Here is a 14,734-nt window from a genome sequence, read left to right as displayed (position 1 = left end):
ACCAAAAAAAAAAAAAAAAAAAAAAAAAAGAGTTAAAGAAGGAATATTTATATTACGGGTTTTTTTGTTTTTTTTTTTGTTTTTTTTCTACTGGGAGTGGGCTGTGGATAACTAAGGCTGGAAAAGAACTGCTTATCCTTGGAAGACCTAACTGTGAGCCTGCTGATGCTGAGCAGAGCGAAACAGAAAGGAAGCTATCAGAAGGCTCTCAGTGTTTGTTTGCCCCATTGAAATAATTATTGTTTTGTGTAAGAAAGGAAAACATCCTCAACATCAGGCATGGCTTGAAAAAAGGCAGACTATATGACAGATTTGTGGATCTTTTAAAATTTTGGTTTACACCTAAGGCATGTGGAAGTTCTGGGGCCAGGGATCAAACCCATGCCATAGCAGCGATCTGAGCCACACTGGATCTTTAACCTGCTAAGCCGCCAGGATTTTTTTTTTTTTTTTAATTTTTGATTTGGGGATCTTAAGCAGCTTTTTTTTTTTTTTTTTTCTTTTTTTTCCTAATGTCAGCCTTTAAAAATGTTGCTTGTATTCTTAAAATGCTTGTATTGAGTACATGTTAGGTGATATCAGTTCATACATAATTTGTTTAGTAACCAACCCCCTGAGCTATGTCCCATTAACCCACTTCATAGATGAAAGAAACTGTAGGACTTTTATCATTCTGCCAAATGTATTTTGGGCAACTGATAAACATCCATTCATCATCATTTGGTCTACATGATCTTGTTCTGCTCTGGCTGCTCATGTGATGATCTTGCTTCCTAATACAACAACTAGCTCCTTGAGGAAGGCGAGCACTGGCCTCAAGAGGCTGCACTGCTCACTGTCTGGCTGCGTGGCTTTGCGCAGACTGCTTGCTTAACCGCCTCCCTGGGCTGCATTTGTAAAGCAAGGGAGTTGAAGAAGAGGGCCTCTGAAGTTCCCTCCCACTCTGTGCCCCATGGTATCACAATGAGGGCAATCATTCTTCAAGTTTACTCTTTTTCACAGCCCTGAACCCAGAGCCCAGACTCTCCCATTATAGCTTTTGAACTACCTGCTGTGCTTGTGTGCTTCCAAATTCTGGTGTTGAAAAATCTCAGCTTTTGTTTCTATGAAGAAGTAGCCCTTGAAAATGAAATTAGACATAAGATTGTAATCACCAAAGACTTTGTCATCAGTCATAGCTAAGTGACATATTTCATTTTAATCTTTTTTTTTTGGCTTTTTGCCTTTTCTAAGGGCTGCTCCTGCGGTATATGGAGGTTCCTAGGCTAGGGGTCTAATCGGAGTTGTAGCCGCCAGCCTACGCCAGAGCCACAGCAATGTAGGATCCAAGCCGTGTCTGCAACCTACACCACAGCTCACTTGCAACACTGGATCCTTAACCCTCTGAGCAAAGCCAGGGATCGAACCCGCAACCTCATGCTTCCTAGTTGGATTTGTTAACCACTGGGCCACGACGGGAACTCATTTTAATGTTTTAATAAAGATTTTTCTCATCTTTACAGGCGACAAAAGCAAGGTTCTTAGAACCTTTCTAAGTATATATGGTATTTCACTGAGAAATATATTATTAGCCCCTTATTAGACGTTCATTTGCTGCTTCTGCAGAAGAGTTTTCTAGATTTCCCAGGATAAGTTAAAAGTTACTTATAAATAGTAAATGCCATCAGGAGTCTAGCATTCAAGTTAATACATTAAACAGACATTTAATCCTAACATAAAAGGGTTTTTTTGTTTGTTTGCTTTTGTTTTTTTGCCATTTCTAGGGCCGCTCCAGCGGCATATGGAGGTTCCCAGGCTAGGGGACTAATTGGAGCTGTATCCACCGGCCTATACCACAGCCACAGCAATGCGGGATCTGAGCAATGGTGTAGTGTTTGCAACCTACACCAAGCTCATGGCAACCTACACCACAACTCATGGCAACCTACACCACAGCTCATGGCAACGACGGATCCTTAACCCACTGAGCAAGGTGAGGGATCCAACCCACAACCTCATGGTTCCTAGTTGGATTTGTTAACTGCTGCACCACGACAGGAACTCCCTAACATAAAAGTTTTAATCAGATTAATCAGAATTGAAGATAGCCTGCATGTACTAATAGACATTCCCTTTCCCCACCCCCCCGCCCCCACAACTCTCAGCATGTGGAAGTTTCCTGGCCAGGGATTGAACCCATACCACAGCAGCACTCACAGCAGTAACAAGGCTGGACCCTTTACCTGCTGGGCCACCAGTGAACTCCGATATTCCTTACATGTAAAGCTAAGCAGCTATTCTGGCTGTTTCCATCACAAAGGCTCTGGGGCCATGCTGCGATGTATATATACTTTCATCTCCACGCTATTATCACATTTATATTCAAAGAGTTCAAGTTTTCCCACAGAAGAATCACCTTTATGGGGGTCAAAGCTTTAGGAGAAAGGGGTAGTAAAAAAGACTCATATGGCTTCTCTTTTTCCTCAGAAACTTTCACAGTAGCAAGGCTTGGTTGTGAGTGCATGCTGACTGGGAGGCTTTATCTCTAGAAGGCCAAATGCAGGGCCGAGAGAGGTGACGTGGGGCTAGCAGGGAAGTACTGGGAGAGGAATGGAGTCAGAAGCCCTGCCAGCCCTGAAGAGGGTGCTGGCATCCTCTGCTTGTACAGTTTTGAGACTTGTAAGTGGCAGCAGTAGCTGACTTATAGATCATGGGTCGAAGAAAAGTGAGGGCACCATCATTTCAAAAAACTTGCTCTCAACCTGCAGGTTCAATAGAGTAGCCACTAGCCACAGGCAACTATTTAAATTTAAAGAAAAATTAAATGAAAGCTAACATTGCAAGTTCTATTAAACAGCATTGCTTGAGAGTCTATATCATATGAGAAATCAACATTTAAAACTCTTGAAGTATAATTATTACTAGGGAAGGATATATTCCACAGTGGTTAAGAGCAAAGACTCTGTACCTAAACTTATTGGATTCAAATCCTGGATCCAAGCCTTCCTAACACATGGCCTTGGGCAACTTACTGACTACTCCGTGCCTTAGTTTCCGTATTTGTAAACTGGGGATGATAATGGTGCAAATTTTAAATGATGGTTGTGAGGATTAAGTGGGCTAATATATGTAAAGCATTTATAATTGTTTCCAACACATAAAAATGCTATTTAAGTGCTACTTCTTAATATTTTTATTAGTTTCACATTGAAACATACTTGTACAATTTAGTACTACTGCAGGGGAACAGAAGTAAATCGATTCACGTGTCTGATCTTTTCTGCACCCACCCTTCCCCATGAACCAAATCTTTTTTTTTTTTTTTTTTTTTTTTTTTTTTTTTGGCTGCACCTGCATCATGCAGAAGTTCCCAGATCTGGGATTGAACCCATGCCACAGCAGTGACAACACTGGATCCTTAACCTGCTGGGTCACCAGGGAACTCCCCGAATCTTTTTGAGATACGTGAAACATGTCAGCATGACTATGTCTAGGACCGGGGGCAAACTCTGCCTCTTACTTGTACAGCAGAATGTCAGCTGCCTGGAGCACTGGGTACGTGAGCAGCCCCATGGTTCCATCCTGCTTCTCCTTATCAGTCTTTGCCTGTGGGGGTGAAAGACAGGAGGGACACAAATCCAACATCAACTTAATTACAATGTTAAATTAAAACAAACAACCAAATTATAAAATGGTCAGAAGATCTAAACAGATGTTTATCCAAAGAAGACAGACAGATGGCCAAAAAGGCACATGAAAAGATGCTCAGCATCACGAATTATTAGATAAATGCAAATCAAAACTGCAGTGAGATATCACCACATACCAGTCAGATGGCCACCATCAAAAAGTCTACAAACAATAAATGCTAGAGAAAAGGGGATCTTCCTGTTGGGGGGAATGTAAATTGTGCAACCACTATGGAGAAGAGTATGCAAGTTCTTTAAAAAACTAAATATACAACTACCATATGACCCAGCAATCCCACTCCTGGGCACATACCTAGAGAAAGCAATGATTCAAAGAGATACATGGACTCCAATGTTCATCACAGCACTATTTACAATAGCCAAGACATGGAAGCAACCTAAATTCCCACCAAGAGAGGACTAGGCAAAGAAGATGTGGTACATAATACAATGAAATATTACTCAGCCATAAAAAAGAATGAAATAATGCCATCTGCAGCAACATGGAGGGACCTAGAAATTATCATAGTTAAGGGAAGTCAGAGAAAGACAAATATGAGATCACTAATATGTGAATCTAATAAAAATTATACAAAAGAACTTACAAAAGAAAAACAGACTCAAAGATTTTGAAGCCAAATTTGTGGTTACCAAAGGGGAAATGTGATTGGGGAGGGATAAATTCAGGGGTTGGGACGTCACAGACACACCACTATATGTAAAATAGATAAGCAACAAGGACCTACTATATAGCACAGGGAAATTTACTCAATACTATGTAATAACTTATATGGGGAAAGAATCTGAAAAGGAGTGTGTGTGTGTGTACACCAATGTGTATACATGCATATATGTATATATACATGTTTAACTGATTTACTCTGCGGTACACTTGAAACTAATACAACTTTAAGTCAACTATACTTCAATAAAATTTATATAAAAAATGAAAGAAATCTTTAGAGCAAGCAAAGGGTGATCTGAAGCCACCTTGACAATGACTTCCTTTAGTGTCTCTGGCCATCTTCTGGCTGGCTTGTCTTCATGCTCCAGGCTTAGGCAGGAATAAGGTGAATCCATCTCCCCACCGCCCCTTGAGAAGATCCTGCACAGCCACTACTTCTTTTTCATTTTATTAAAGGCAGGGCATAAAGTAGTCTAGGTTTCAAATCAGATAAATTCCATATTTCACAGGGAAGGTCAGAAAAATACCATGAAATTAAATTTCTATAAATTAGCATTAGTTAACATCAAACAAACATCGTACTGTTTGCGGAAAAAAACAAAACAACAAAAACCAGAAAGTCTCACACTGTGCTATTGACAAAATTGTAATGTTCCCTCGAAATCACATTAAAATACCCCCCATCATGGCATTAAAAACAATGAAACTAAGAGAAATTTTCATCTAATAAATCCCAAGTTTTAATCTTTAGGTGGTAAAGCAGTGAGAGTAAAGTGATTCCAACAAATAGCACATGTTGTAGAGACCAAAATACAGGGAAGCTGATGGCAACACTGGAGGTGATATTAGAAACACTTAACAACTTGGGAGCAGCAGGTGCCGACTATGAACTACTCGTCTGCCCCTGCTGAATAAGAGCCCTAGTGATACAAACTCCCTTGCTGCAGGGGCTTTGGCTTTCTGAGGAGAGCTACTTATTAGTAGGGACTACTGTGTGCAGCTCACTGGTAATTGCTGCAAGGCCTAGGTATTATCATACCTTGTAAAGTGATTAATGGATATTTTGGTGCGTAGATAAGTTTTTGTTTAGTTAACATGAATCATTTCCCTGAAATCTAGTGATTTTTTTTTTCTTTCTTTTTCTTTTTGATCACCACACCTGCAGCATATGGCAGTTTCTGGGCCAAGGACTGAAACCTAGCTGCAGCCGAGACCTATGCCAGATCCTTTAACCCACTGTGAGGGGCTGGGGATCGGGCGGGGGATCGAACCCTCGCCTCCAGTGATTCAAGCCCGTGCAGTTGGATTCTTAACCCACTTGGCCAGTGTAAACTCCTGAAATGTAGCGATTTCTTTTCTTTCTTTTTCCTCTTTAGGGCCATAACTGAGGGAGACATATGGAGGTTCCCATGATAGGGGTCGAATCAGAGCTGTAGCCACTGGCCTCCACCACAGCCACAGCAATGCAGGATCCGAGCCGTGTCTGCAACCTACACCACAGCTCACTGCATGGCTGGATCCTTAACCCGCTGAGGGAGGCCAGGGATCGAACCTTTGTTCTCATGGATACTAGTCAGATTCGTTTCCACTGAGCCACAATGGGAACGCCATAGTGATTTCTGAATGAACTAAATAACAAACGTGCTCAATTCCAAGGACCAAGCTCATGTGCTCACAACTCGGGCTCCCCCACCCCAAAATGCAGACACACCGTTTGAAGCTGTGTCTGAAAAGGACAGCTTCTCTCTTTAACCATCTTAATGTTCCATAATTTAGGTACAAGCTTTTCTGGTTACTTCAAATAGTTTCTGGCTTACAGCACTTCTAATGCCACAGGTCTTTCGCAGGAAATTTGAATATTTGAACATACAATTCCTTCAGTATGTCTACTGATTACAGTGTCCATGATAAAGGCCAGTTTGCAATGATCATTGGGTAATTGTAATAGAAGTTTAATTTGGAAATGAGCAAATTGGAAAAGAACCCAATTTTTAAAAATTGCTACTGCATTAGAGTTATACTCTTTTAATATTAGAATACTGGATCTTAAAAGGGAGGAGATGTAGAGGGTACCAATATTTATGGGGTGTCTATTATGTGCCCCAGATGCCTCCTATCTGTGCATCTCATCAATCCTCCAAATAACCCTGACCTCAGCAGCCCCAGCCCCACCCTTTGACCCCACTGTTTTGTCCCTTGCTGCCCCAATCAAGACAGTTAGGTTCTTAGATTCTCCCATAGAACTGGAAATTCTCCTTCCTAAAACTTTTCACACTTTGATTGTTTAACTGTCTGTTTCCAGACAGACTACAAGCCTCATGAAAGAGGCTGTGTCCATCCATCTTGGTACCTTCAGCATTACTGTGATGGGAAACTAGCAGAAGGCATCACCAGTGTTTAATTCTTTTTTTTTTTTTTTTTTTTTTTTGTCTTTTTGCCATTTCTTGGGCCACTCCGCGGCATATGGAGGTTCCCAGGCTAGGGGTCGAATTGGAGCTGTAGCCACCAGCCTACGCCAGAGCCACAGCAACTCGGGATCTGAGCCGCGTCTGCAACCTACACCACAGCTCACGGCAACGCCGGATCGTTAACCCACTGAGCAAGGGCAGGGACCGAACCCGCAACCTCATGGTTCCTAGTCAGATTCGTTAACCACTGCGCCACGACGGGAACTCCCACCAGTGTTTAATTCTAATTAAGGAATTGACTGCAGAAGGCAACAGTATCTGCTCTAGGATAAGGCTGGCTTTGAAATTCATATTTTCCCCACAAATAAGAGATTACAGACTATTGGGAAAAATTCTTCAGAATGTGTTATCAGGAGGTCCTTAGACACTACTTTAAACGGAGAGCATTTCCCATTAAATCAGTTCTTATAAAAGGATTTCAGCATGGAACTTAGTGTTACAGCATTATAATAAGACGAGAAAGTCTTGCCCCAACCCAAAATATGGTAGAGAACATTATAAAATTTTGTTTCACAGAGTTCCCGTTGTGGCGCAGTGGGAACGAATCTGACTAGGAACCGTGAGGTTGTGGGTTCAATCCTTGGCCTCGCTCAGTAGGTTACGGATCTGGAGTTGCAGTCAGCTGTGGTGTAGGTTGCAAATGCAGCTCAGATCCTGCGTTGCTGTGGCTGTGGTGTAGACCGGCAGCTGTAGCTCTGATTTGACCCTAGCCTGGGAATCTCCATGTACGGCAGGTTCGGCCCTAAAAAGAAAAAGAAAATTTTGTTTCTAAACTCCTGTCAGGTAATGATTCTGCAGCATCATCAATACCTCTCGTTTAGGCACTGCCACTTTAAAGCTCTGTCTGTTTCTCTCTGCAGCAGAAGCAAAGCCTTCTGAACCAGCTTTTGAGGAAATCAATGGACCTGAAAATATGCTGGAAAGAAGCTGATACTGAAATCAGTGTTAACAGTAGTGGAAGGCTACCTACCCTCAGGTCATCCAATTGCAAAAATACATGGAAGTAAAGTACTACGAATCATCCAATGTATATTTCTCAGTTGAACTTAGAAAAAGAAGGCTTAATTTTTCTGTGGGTTTGAACTGTTGCTGCGACTCAACTTGTTTAAATGTTAAATAAATAAAATATGTTGTCTCTTCTCCCCACAATGAAAACATTCTTGCCTTACTGCTGGTTAATTCTGGTGGAGGCCACTTCAGAGTTCAATAATCCAGAAATGGTGACTGTTAATCAGAATGTGGTATGTTCAAGGTCATTGCCAAGTCTATCTAAAGTCCACTCTGAACCAACCATACACAGACAAAATCAAATAATTAATAAACTGGATATTTTTATCCAGTTTTCAGTTGGAAGGAATCTTGGAAAACCTTTTTCTTTTTGTTTCATACCCTGAGGCTGCGAGGTTAAAGATGCTGGTTGAGCTAGTTACCAGTGCGTGGTGGAGCAGGAAGGCCAGGACACTCAGGATTTCCAGAGCCTAACACAAAAATAAACAGAGTGGGGGAAAACAGCTTCAATGGGGACTTAACTTCTTTCTGTTTATTATCAGATCACTGGCATTTACCTTCCACTGGTGTAAATGTTGTAATCGGGGCAGTCTGATCATGCAGGTAAGGATCCAACTTAATTGCGTGTGTTCAGACACCTACAGAAATAAAACAGAACATTAAAAAAGGCAGTCAATATTTTCTTGCATATAAGGCAAACCAAACCAATAATAGGTATTATCTTAAATACACCAAATCAGGGTAATTTAAAAAAATGACAGGTGAAGGGGGCTAATTCATAATGTACAGAATTTCAGGTGAAGACAGCTTCCAAACTAACCAATACAATTACTAGTCTAGTGTTTAAATACTCTTCACAACATCCCTAGCAAGCAGCTGACCAGACTCTGCCTCAACGTCTTTAGTGAGAGGGCTTCATTATGTCCTGAGGCATCTATTTTAGCACAGGGAATCAATATTTTATAATAGCTTTGTATGGTGCATAATCCACAAAAATACTGAATCACTATGTTGCAGACCTGAGACTAATATAATATTGTAAGTCGACTATATGTCAATTAAAAAAAGCCAAAGTAATTAAGACACACACACACACACACACACACACACACACACACACCGCGCGCGCACATGCACACAATCATACTGGTTTAAGAGTTCTCTAAACAAATTCTGAATCTATGAAAGCAGCTGTAATGTCTTACATGGAAATGGCAGAGAAAGGTACTGGACTTAAAGGTTGAGGAGTTCCCATTGTGGTGCAGCAGAAACTAATCTGACTAGGAACCATGAGGTTGAGGGTTCAATCCCTGGCCTCGCTCAGTGGGTTAAGGATCCGGCATTGCTGTGAGCTGTGGTGTAGGTCGCAGATGTGGTTCAGATCTGATGTTGCTGTGGCTCTGGCGCAGGCCAGCGGCTACAGCTCCGATTTGACCCCAAGCCTGGGAACCTCCACATGCCGGGGGTGACACCCTAAAAAGACAAAAAAAAAAAAAAAAAAAAAATAAAGACTGAATCCTTTAGACCCAGAGTAATTTGAAATTTAGGAATCACTTTATCATCCAAAAGGGTATTTTTTATAGTTTCTGTATCTTCCTTCTTTTTTCTTCTTTTTAAAGAAGAGATCTAGTTGACAAGAAATTATAACATCTTTCCAATTTGTTTTTGTTTTAACCAAATTTAATCAAGTAACCAAATCTGGCAACAACTGGGAGGCTTCTTGGGTTGAGGCCAGGTTCTGACGGTGACCTAGAATTTAAGGCCTATGCATCCTGTTTCTGGACCCCGGGGATTCCAAGCCCTCATCCATTGTGGCCTTTTGTGTGTGTGTGTGCCCATCTGATTTCCTTAAAAAGAAGAAACTGTTGCCAGCTCTGAAAAGTGGCCCCAAATGTGTTCTTTGTGGGTTTTGCAAAAGGAACGTAAAGGAATGAAGCTGAATCAGCCCAGGCTTATTTTACTAGCAAGGAATCGCCATCTGGCATAAGATAGTTTCTTATTTTTTTCCTTAAGTCATGGAGAGGGAAGAGTTGTTTTTCACATGTTTGACAAGGAATCATTTTTAACACTTTGCAAGTTGCTGGGCTAAATCTGTCATCTTTCTTCCAAGAGGCATTTGGGTTTCACTGAGGGCAGTGTCTTTGACAGCACTGTCCATGCAAATTGCTAACTGCTGCTGTAAACAAACAGCTATCACACAGAAACAGTAACCTTGGATGGAAGCAAGAGGATTAGAGTTGCTTCCAATCACCAAGCAAAACACATTCCTTTTAGAACTAATAAAACAAGAGTTGTTTTTTTGACATGAAGAAGTAGGAGAGAATTTTTTTTTCTTTCATCTTTACTGAATTGGAGAAAGGAATAAAAACATAGGAAATAACCATGCACATGTGGAAAGAGACATGATGCCTCCTTTCCTTCAACTTGGGTTCAAGTGCTCAGATTTGGTGATATGCAAACAGCTACCATGTCTCCATGATGTCAAGCATTTTCCATGGAGTAACTTTTTATTCGGATATATGGAATGAAACATTTACGATCCCGCAGAAATCTTTTTGGTGTTTCCAAATAATGCGGCATAAAAGTAATTCAATTATCATTTCACAGAAAAGAGTAAGTAAAAGGTCCAAGGCAATTAATTTTCACAATTTATCATTAATAATTGCCTAAGAAGGGTAGTATACTTTGGGATTTGGCTCTCTTAATTTATTCATAGTCATGGCAACTGTTTGGAAAGGTTCCCATTTCTATCTGAAGAAAAGTGAAAATGGTATTAAATAGAGCACATTCTAACTTATGTTGTAAAACCACAAACAAAATTACAATTTAATCTGTTTTAGCCCCAGAAAAACAAAAGCATAGAACAATAAGGTGCTCTGTGGACCATTCACAAACAAGTCCACTGTGACTTAGGATTTCTGACCTTCTGAGCGTAGCAAGTAAAGACGTGTGTATCCTTTAGTTGGAGCAGTTTTGCCTATCTTGTTCACTCTGTAAAACAAGAGTCTGGCACACTGTGGGTGCTCCATAAATATTTGAGGAATGCATGAACACAGCAAAGGCTGCATAAAGAATGGTTGAGACTAAAAGGAATCCATTAGACTTAGCAACGGGCTTGTTGGTAATCTAGGTGAAAACAGCTTCAGGGGAGTGATTAGGATGAAAGCTGAATTATTGAGGGGTGGAGTGAAGTGTGAGTTGAAGGAACAATATGAAGACACGTGCAAGAAGTATAGCAGAGTGGATAAGAGCTCTCTCTCTCTGGAGTTAGACTGCTGGATCTGAATGCTAGTTTTGCCACTTATTAGCTGGGTAACCCTGTGTAAGTGACTTAACCCCTCTGTGCCTCAGTTTCATCATTTATAAAATGAGATTAACAATAGTATCTACTGGACAGTGTTTTTAGTATGGTACCTAGCACACAGTAAGCACTCAATAAGTGGTAGCTATTATGATATAAATAACTTTTAGAAAGGCTTTTTAAGCTTTTTTATTGAGATAATCATAATAGATTTGCACATAGTTGTAAGAAATAATACTGAGAGATGTAGTATACCCTTCACCCAGTTTCCCCCAATGGTGACATCATCACAACAATAATGCAGTGCAGTATCATCATCAGGAAACTGAATTTGATACAATTCATCTACCCTGTTTAAAGTCCACCAGTTCTACATGTACTCATTGTGTGGGTATATTTAGTTAAAAGCAATTTTTTTTTTTTTTTAAATGGCTGAACTGGCAGCATGTGGAAGTTCCCGAGCCAGGGACTGAATCTGAGATGCAGCTGTGATCTACACTGTGACTGCTGCAATGCCAGATCTTTTAACCCACTGCACCTGCCTGAGGACTGTGACCTGAGCCACTGCAGTCAGATTCTTTTTTTTTTTCTTTTTCTTTTTTTTTTCCTTTCAAGGCTGCAGCTGCAGCACATGGAAATTCCCAGGCTAGGGGTCGAATTGGAGCCACAGCTGCCGGCCCACGCCACAGCCAAGCAACACAAGATCCCATCTGCGTCTGCGAACCACACCACAGCTCCTGGCAATGCTGGATTCTTAACTCACTGAGTGAGGCCAGGAATTGAACCCCCTCCCTCATGGATCCTAGTCAGGTTTGTTACTGCTGAGCCACAACTGGAACTCTTGCAGTCAGATTCTTAACACATTTTATCGCAGTGGGAATTCAATGCAATTTTACCACACATGTAAAGACATTCCTTTTTTAAGAAGGACAGAAATGAAGACAACTAGTAGGAGTTAGAGAATAAAAATTTTGTTTTGTTTTTTAAGGTGGGACAGACCTATTTTCGGTGAAACATCTTCCACTGAAACAACAGGAGGAGAAAAAACATAGATGAGGATCTAGCTTGTGGGACAGAAGTAGAGAGCAGAAAGTAAGAGAACTCCAACTCTAGTGGGCTCTGTTATCTCTGAAAAACAGAACACAGAGAGACTAGAAACAAAAGGGGTAAGAAATATTCTCAATGGAATTGCTGAGTTTGATAGGAAGGAACAAAAGATACCTTGGGATAGAGCTACATAGGTTTGATGTTTTGTGGGTGTTTTGGTAAAATGAAAGAGGACAATCATTTGTAAAATACACTCACGGGAAACGGGTATTCAGGGTAGACTAAAATGTTCTGCCAAAATAGGTCTTTTAAAAACTCGTGGAAAATGGAGTTCTCATTGTGGCTCAGCGGTAATGAACCCAACTAGTATCCATGAGGATGTGGGTTTGACCTCTGGCCTTGCTCAGTGGCCTAAGGATCTGGCATTCCCGTGAGCTGTGGTGTAGGTCGCACACACACCTCCGATCCCACGTTGCTGTGGCTGTGGAATAGGCCAGCAGCTGCAGCTTCAATTCAACCCCTAGCCTGGGAACTTCCATATGACACAGGTGCAGCCCTAAAAAGCAAAAAATAAATAAATAAAAATAAAAAAATAAAAACTCGTAGGAAAAAATTAAATCAGTTGTTTGCATGCATCTTTAATATCCTTGGTCAGTAAGGATTTTATATAGAATCTAAAAAATTCTAAACATAAAGCAAAAACCTTGATAAATTAGGCTATATTAAAATTAAAAACTTCTCTTTATCAAACACCACCATTAGAAGAGGAAAAAGGCAGAGTTCCTGTTGCTGTGCAGTGGAAACAAATCCGACTAGTATCCATGAGGATGCAGGTTTGATGCCTGGCCTTGCTCAATGAGTTGGGAATCCCACATTGCTGTGGTGTGGCGTAGGCCAGCAGCTGCAGCTCCAATTTGATTCCTAGCCTGGGGACTTCCATATGTCACGGTGTGGCCATAAAACGCCAAAAAAAAAAAAAAAAAGAAAAGGGGGGGTGGGGAGGCAAGTCAGAGTGGAAGGAGGTATTTTCAAACCTATACAGAATATACTGCTTTACAGATTATATAAAGGACACCAACAAATTGATGAGAAAAGCAGGTAACCTTATGAAAACTGGCCAAATGCATTAAATGCAAATTAAAATAATAATGTGATACCACTACACACTCACTAAAATTATTAAAATAAAAAAGCCAAAATACTACCAAGTATGACAAGGATATCGAGTAAACAGAACTCTTATACAGTAATGTGGGAATGCAAATTGGCCTACAGACTTTGAAAACTGACTGTATCCAAAAATACTCAACATTCATATAAACATATAACCCAGGTATTCCATTTCTAGGTATATACCTAACAGAGATGTTTACATATGTTCACAAAAATATATGTGCAAGAATATACCATAACAGCTCCATATTGCAAGAAATCCAAATGTCCACCTACGTAGAATGTAAAAATTATGGTATATTCATTCAACAGAATACTACAGCAGTGAGGGAAATTGAATTACATTCAACAACATTGAATAAAAGAAGCCAGACGTAAAAGGATATGATAAATAATTCTAATTGTATTAGGTTTACACACAGGTTATCTCGGGGAAGGGCTAGTTAGTGATTGGAAAGGAGTATAAAGAGCACTGCAAGTTACCCATATAACTTGTATATGAATGTGTTCAGTTTATGGAAATAGGTAAGAGGCTTGTAAACCTCACTACATTTGGCCTTGAATAAAATCAATTAAAACTTCTCTGGTTTAAAATAAGGTGGAGGGCCTTCTGGAATAGCAGAGTAACAATCTGTGAAAATCTGTTCCTCCGTAAAACCAATGCGAACATAAGCAAAAACTGTCAGAGTCAACTTATATAAAACTCCGGAAAGTTAGCCAAAGGCTGTTATTCGACCTGACTTGGAGTTCACTCAGTGGGAAAAGCCCTACTATCCCTAGGACATTTTTCAAAAATAATCATCAGCAATGATTTAATAATACAGGCTAGCTAAAAAACTTAAGGAAAAAGGCTGGGAAATTATATGTTTATAGGGTGCTTTGAAAAGACCTGACATATTCCTGGCCATCCAGAAGGCACCGGTATGTGCAGGGCTGTGTACACGTCCATAAAAGACCTAAGAAGACCCTAATCTCTTACCTCTGGCTCATCTGGAGGCCCTGTGTAACTCCTTCAGCAAAGGATTGAAAATGCAGGACCAAAACATTTAGACATTTCTGCTCAATAATTACCTGAGCACTAAGCTAACCCAGCAGAGACTGTGGTGGCTTCACATGACCGGGAAGACAGACTTTACAGAATTGATGCAGAAAAGCTGCTAAGCAAACACATCAAAAACAAAAATGAACCCTAGGTGGTGGGGGGTGGGGTGGGTGGAGGGCGGATTTCACTAGTGAATTCCAACAAACATTTAAAAAATTAATACTAATTATTCACAATTGGTAATAAAAGAGGAGGGCACCCTCCTTACTCACTCAAGGAGGCCTGTATTACACTGAAACTAAAACCAGGCACAGACATGATAATGAAAACAAACAAAACCCC

At 40.5% G+C, this 14,734-nt stretch overlaps 1 protein-coding gene across 1 annotated transcript in view; it reads right to left on the bottom strand.

The window, feature by feature from the left end:
- WARS2 (tryptophanyl tRNA synthetase 2, mitochondrial) overlaps positions 1–14,734 on the bottom strand; it is a 93,647-nt gene that overhangs the window by 14,766 nt on the left and 64,147 nt on the right. The window contains 2 exon segments of the mRNA NM_001315752.1: positions 3,500–3,585; positions 8,387–8,467. Coding sequence (NP_001302681.1) covers positions 3,500–3,585; positions 8,387–8,467 — 167 coding nt within the window.

This window comes from Sus scrofa, chromosome 4, assembly GCF_000003025.6.
Source record: "Sus scrofa isolate TJ Tabasco breed Duroc chromosome 4, Sscrofa11.1, whole genome shotgun sequence".
Classification (NCBI taxonomy): Eukaryota; Metazoa; Chordata; class Mammalia; order Artiodactyla; family Suidae; genus Sus; species Sus scrofa.
Note: the sequence above shows the minus strand (reverse complement) of the source record. Positions and strands in the feature narration are given on the sequence as shown.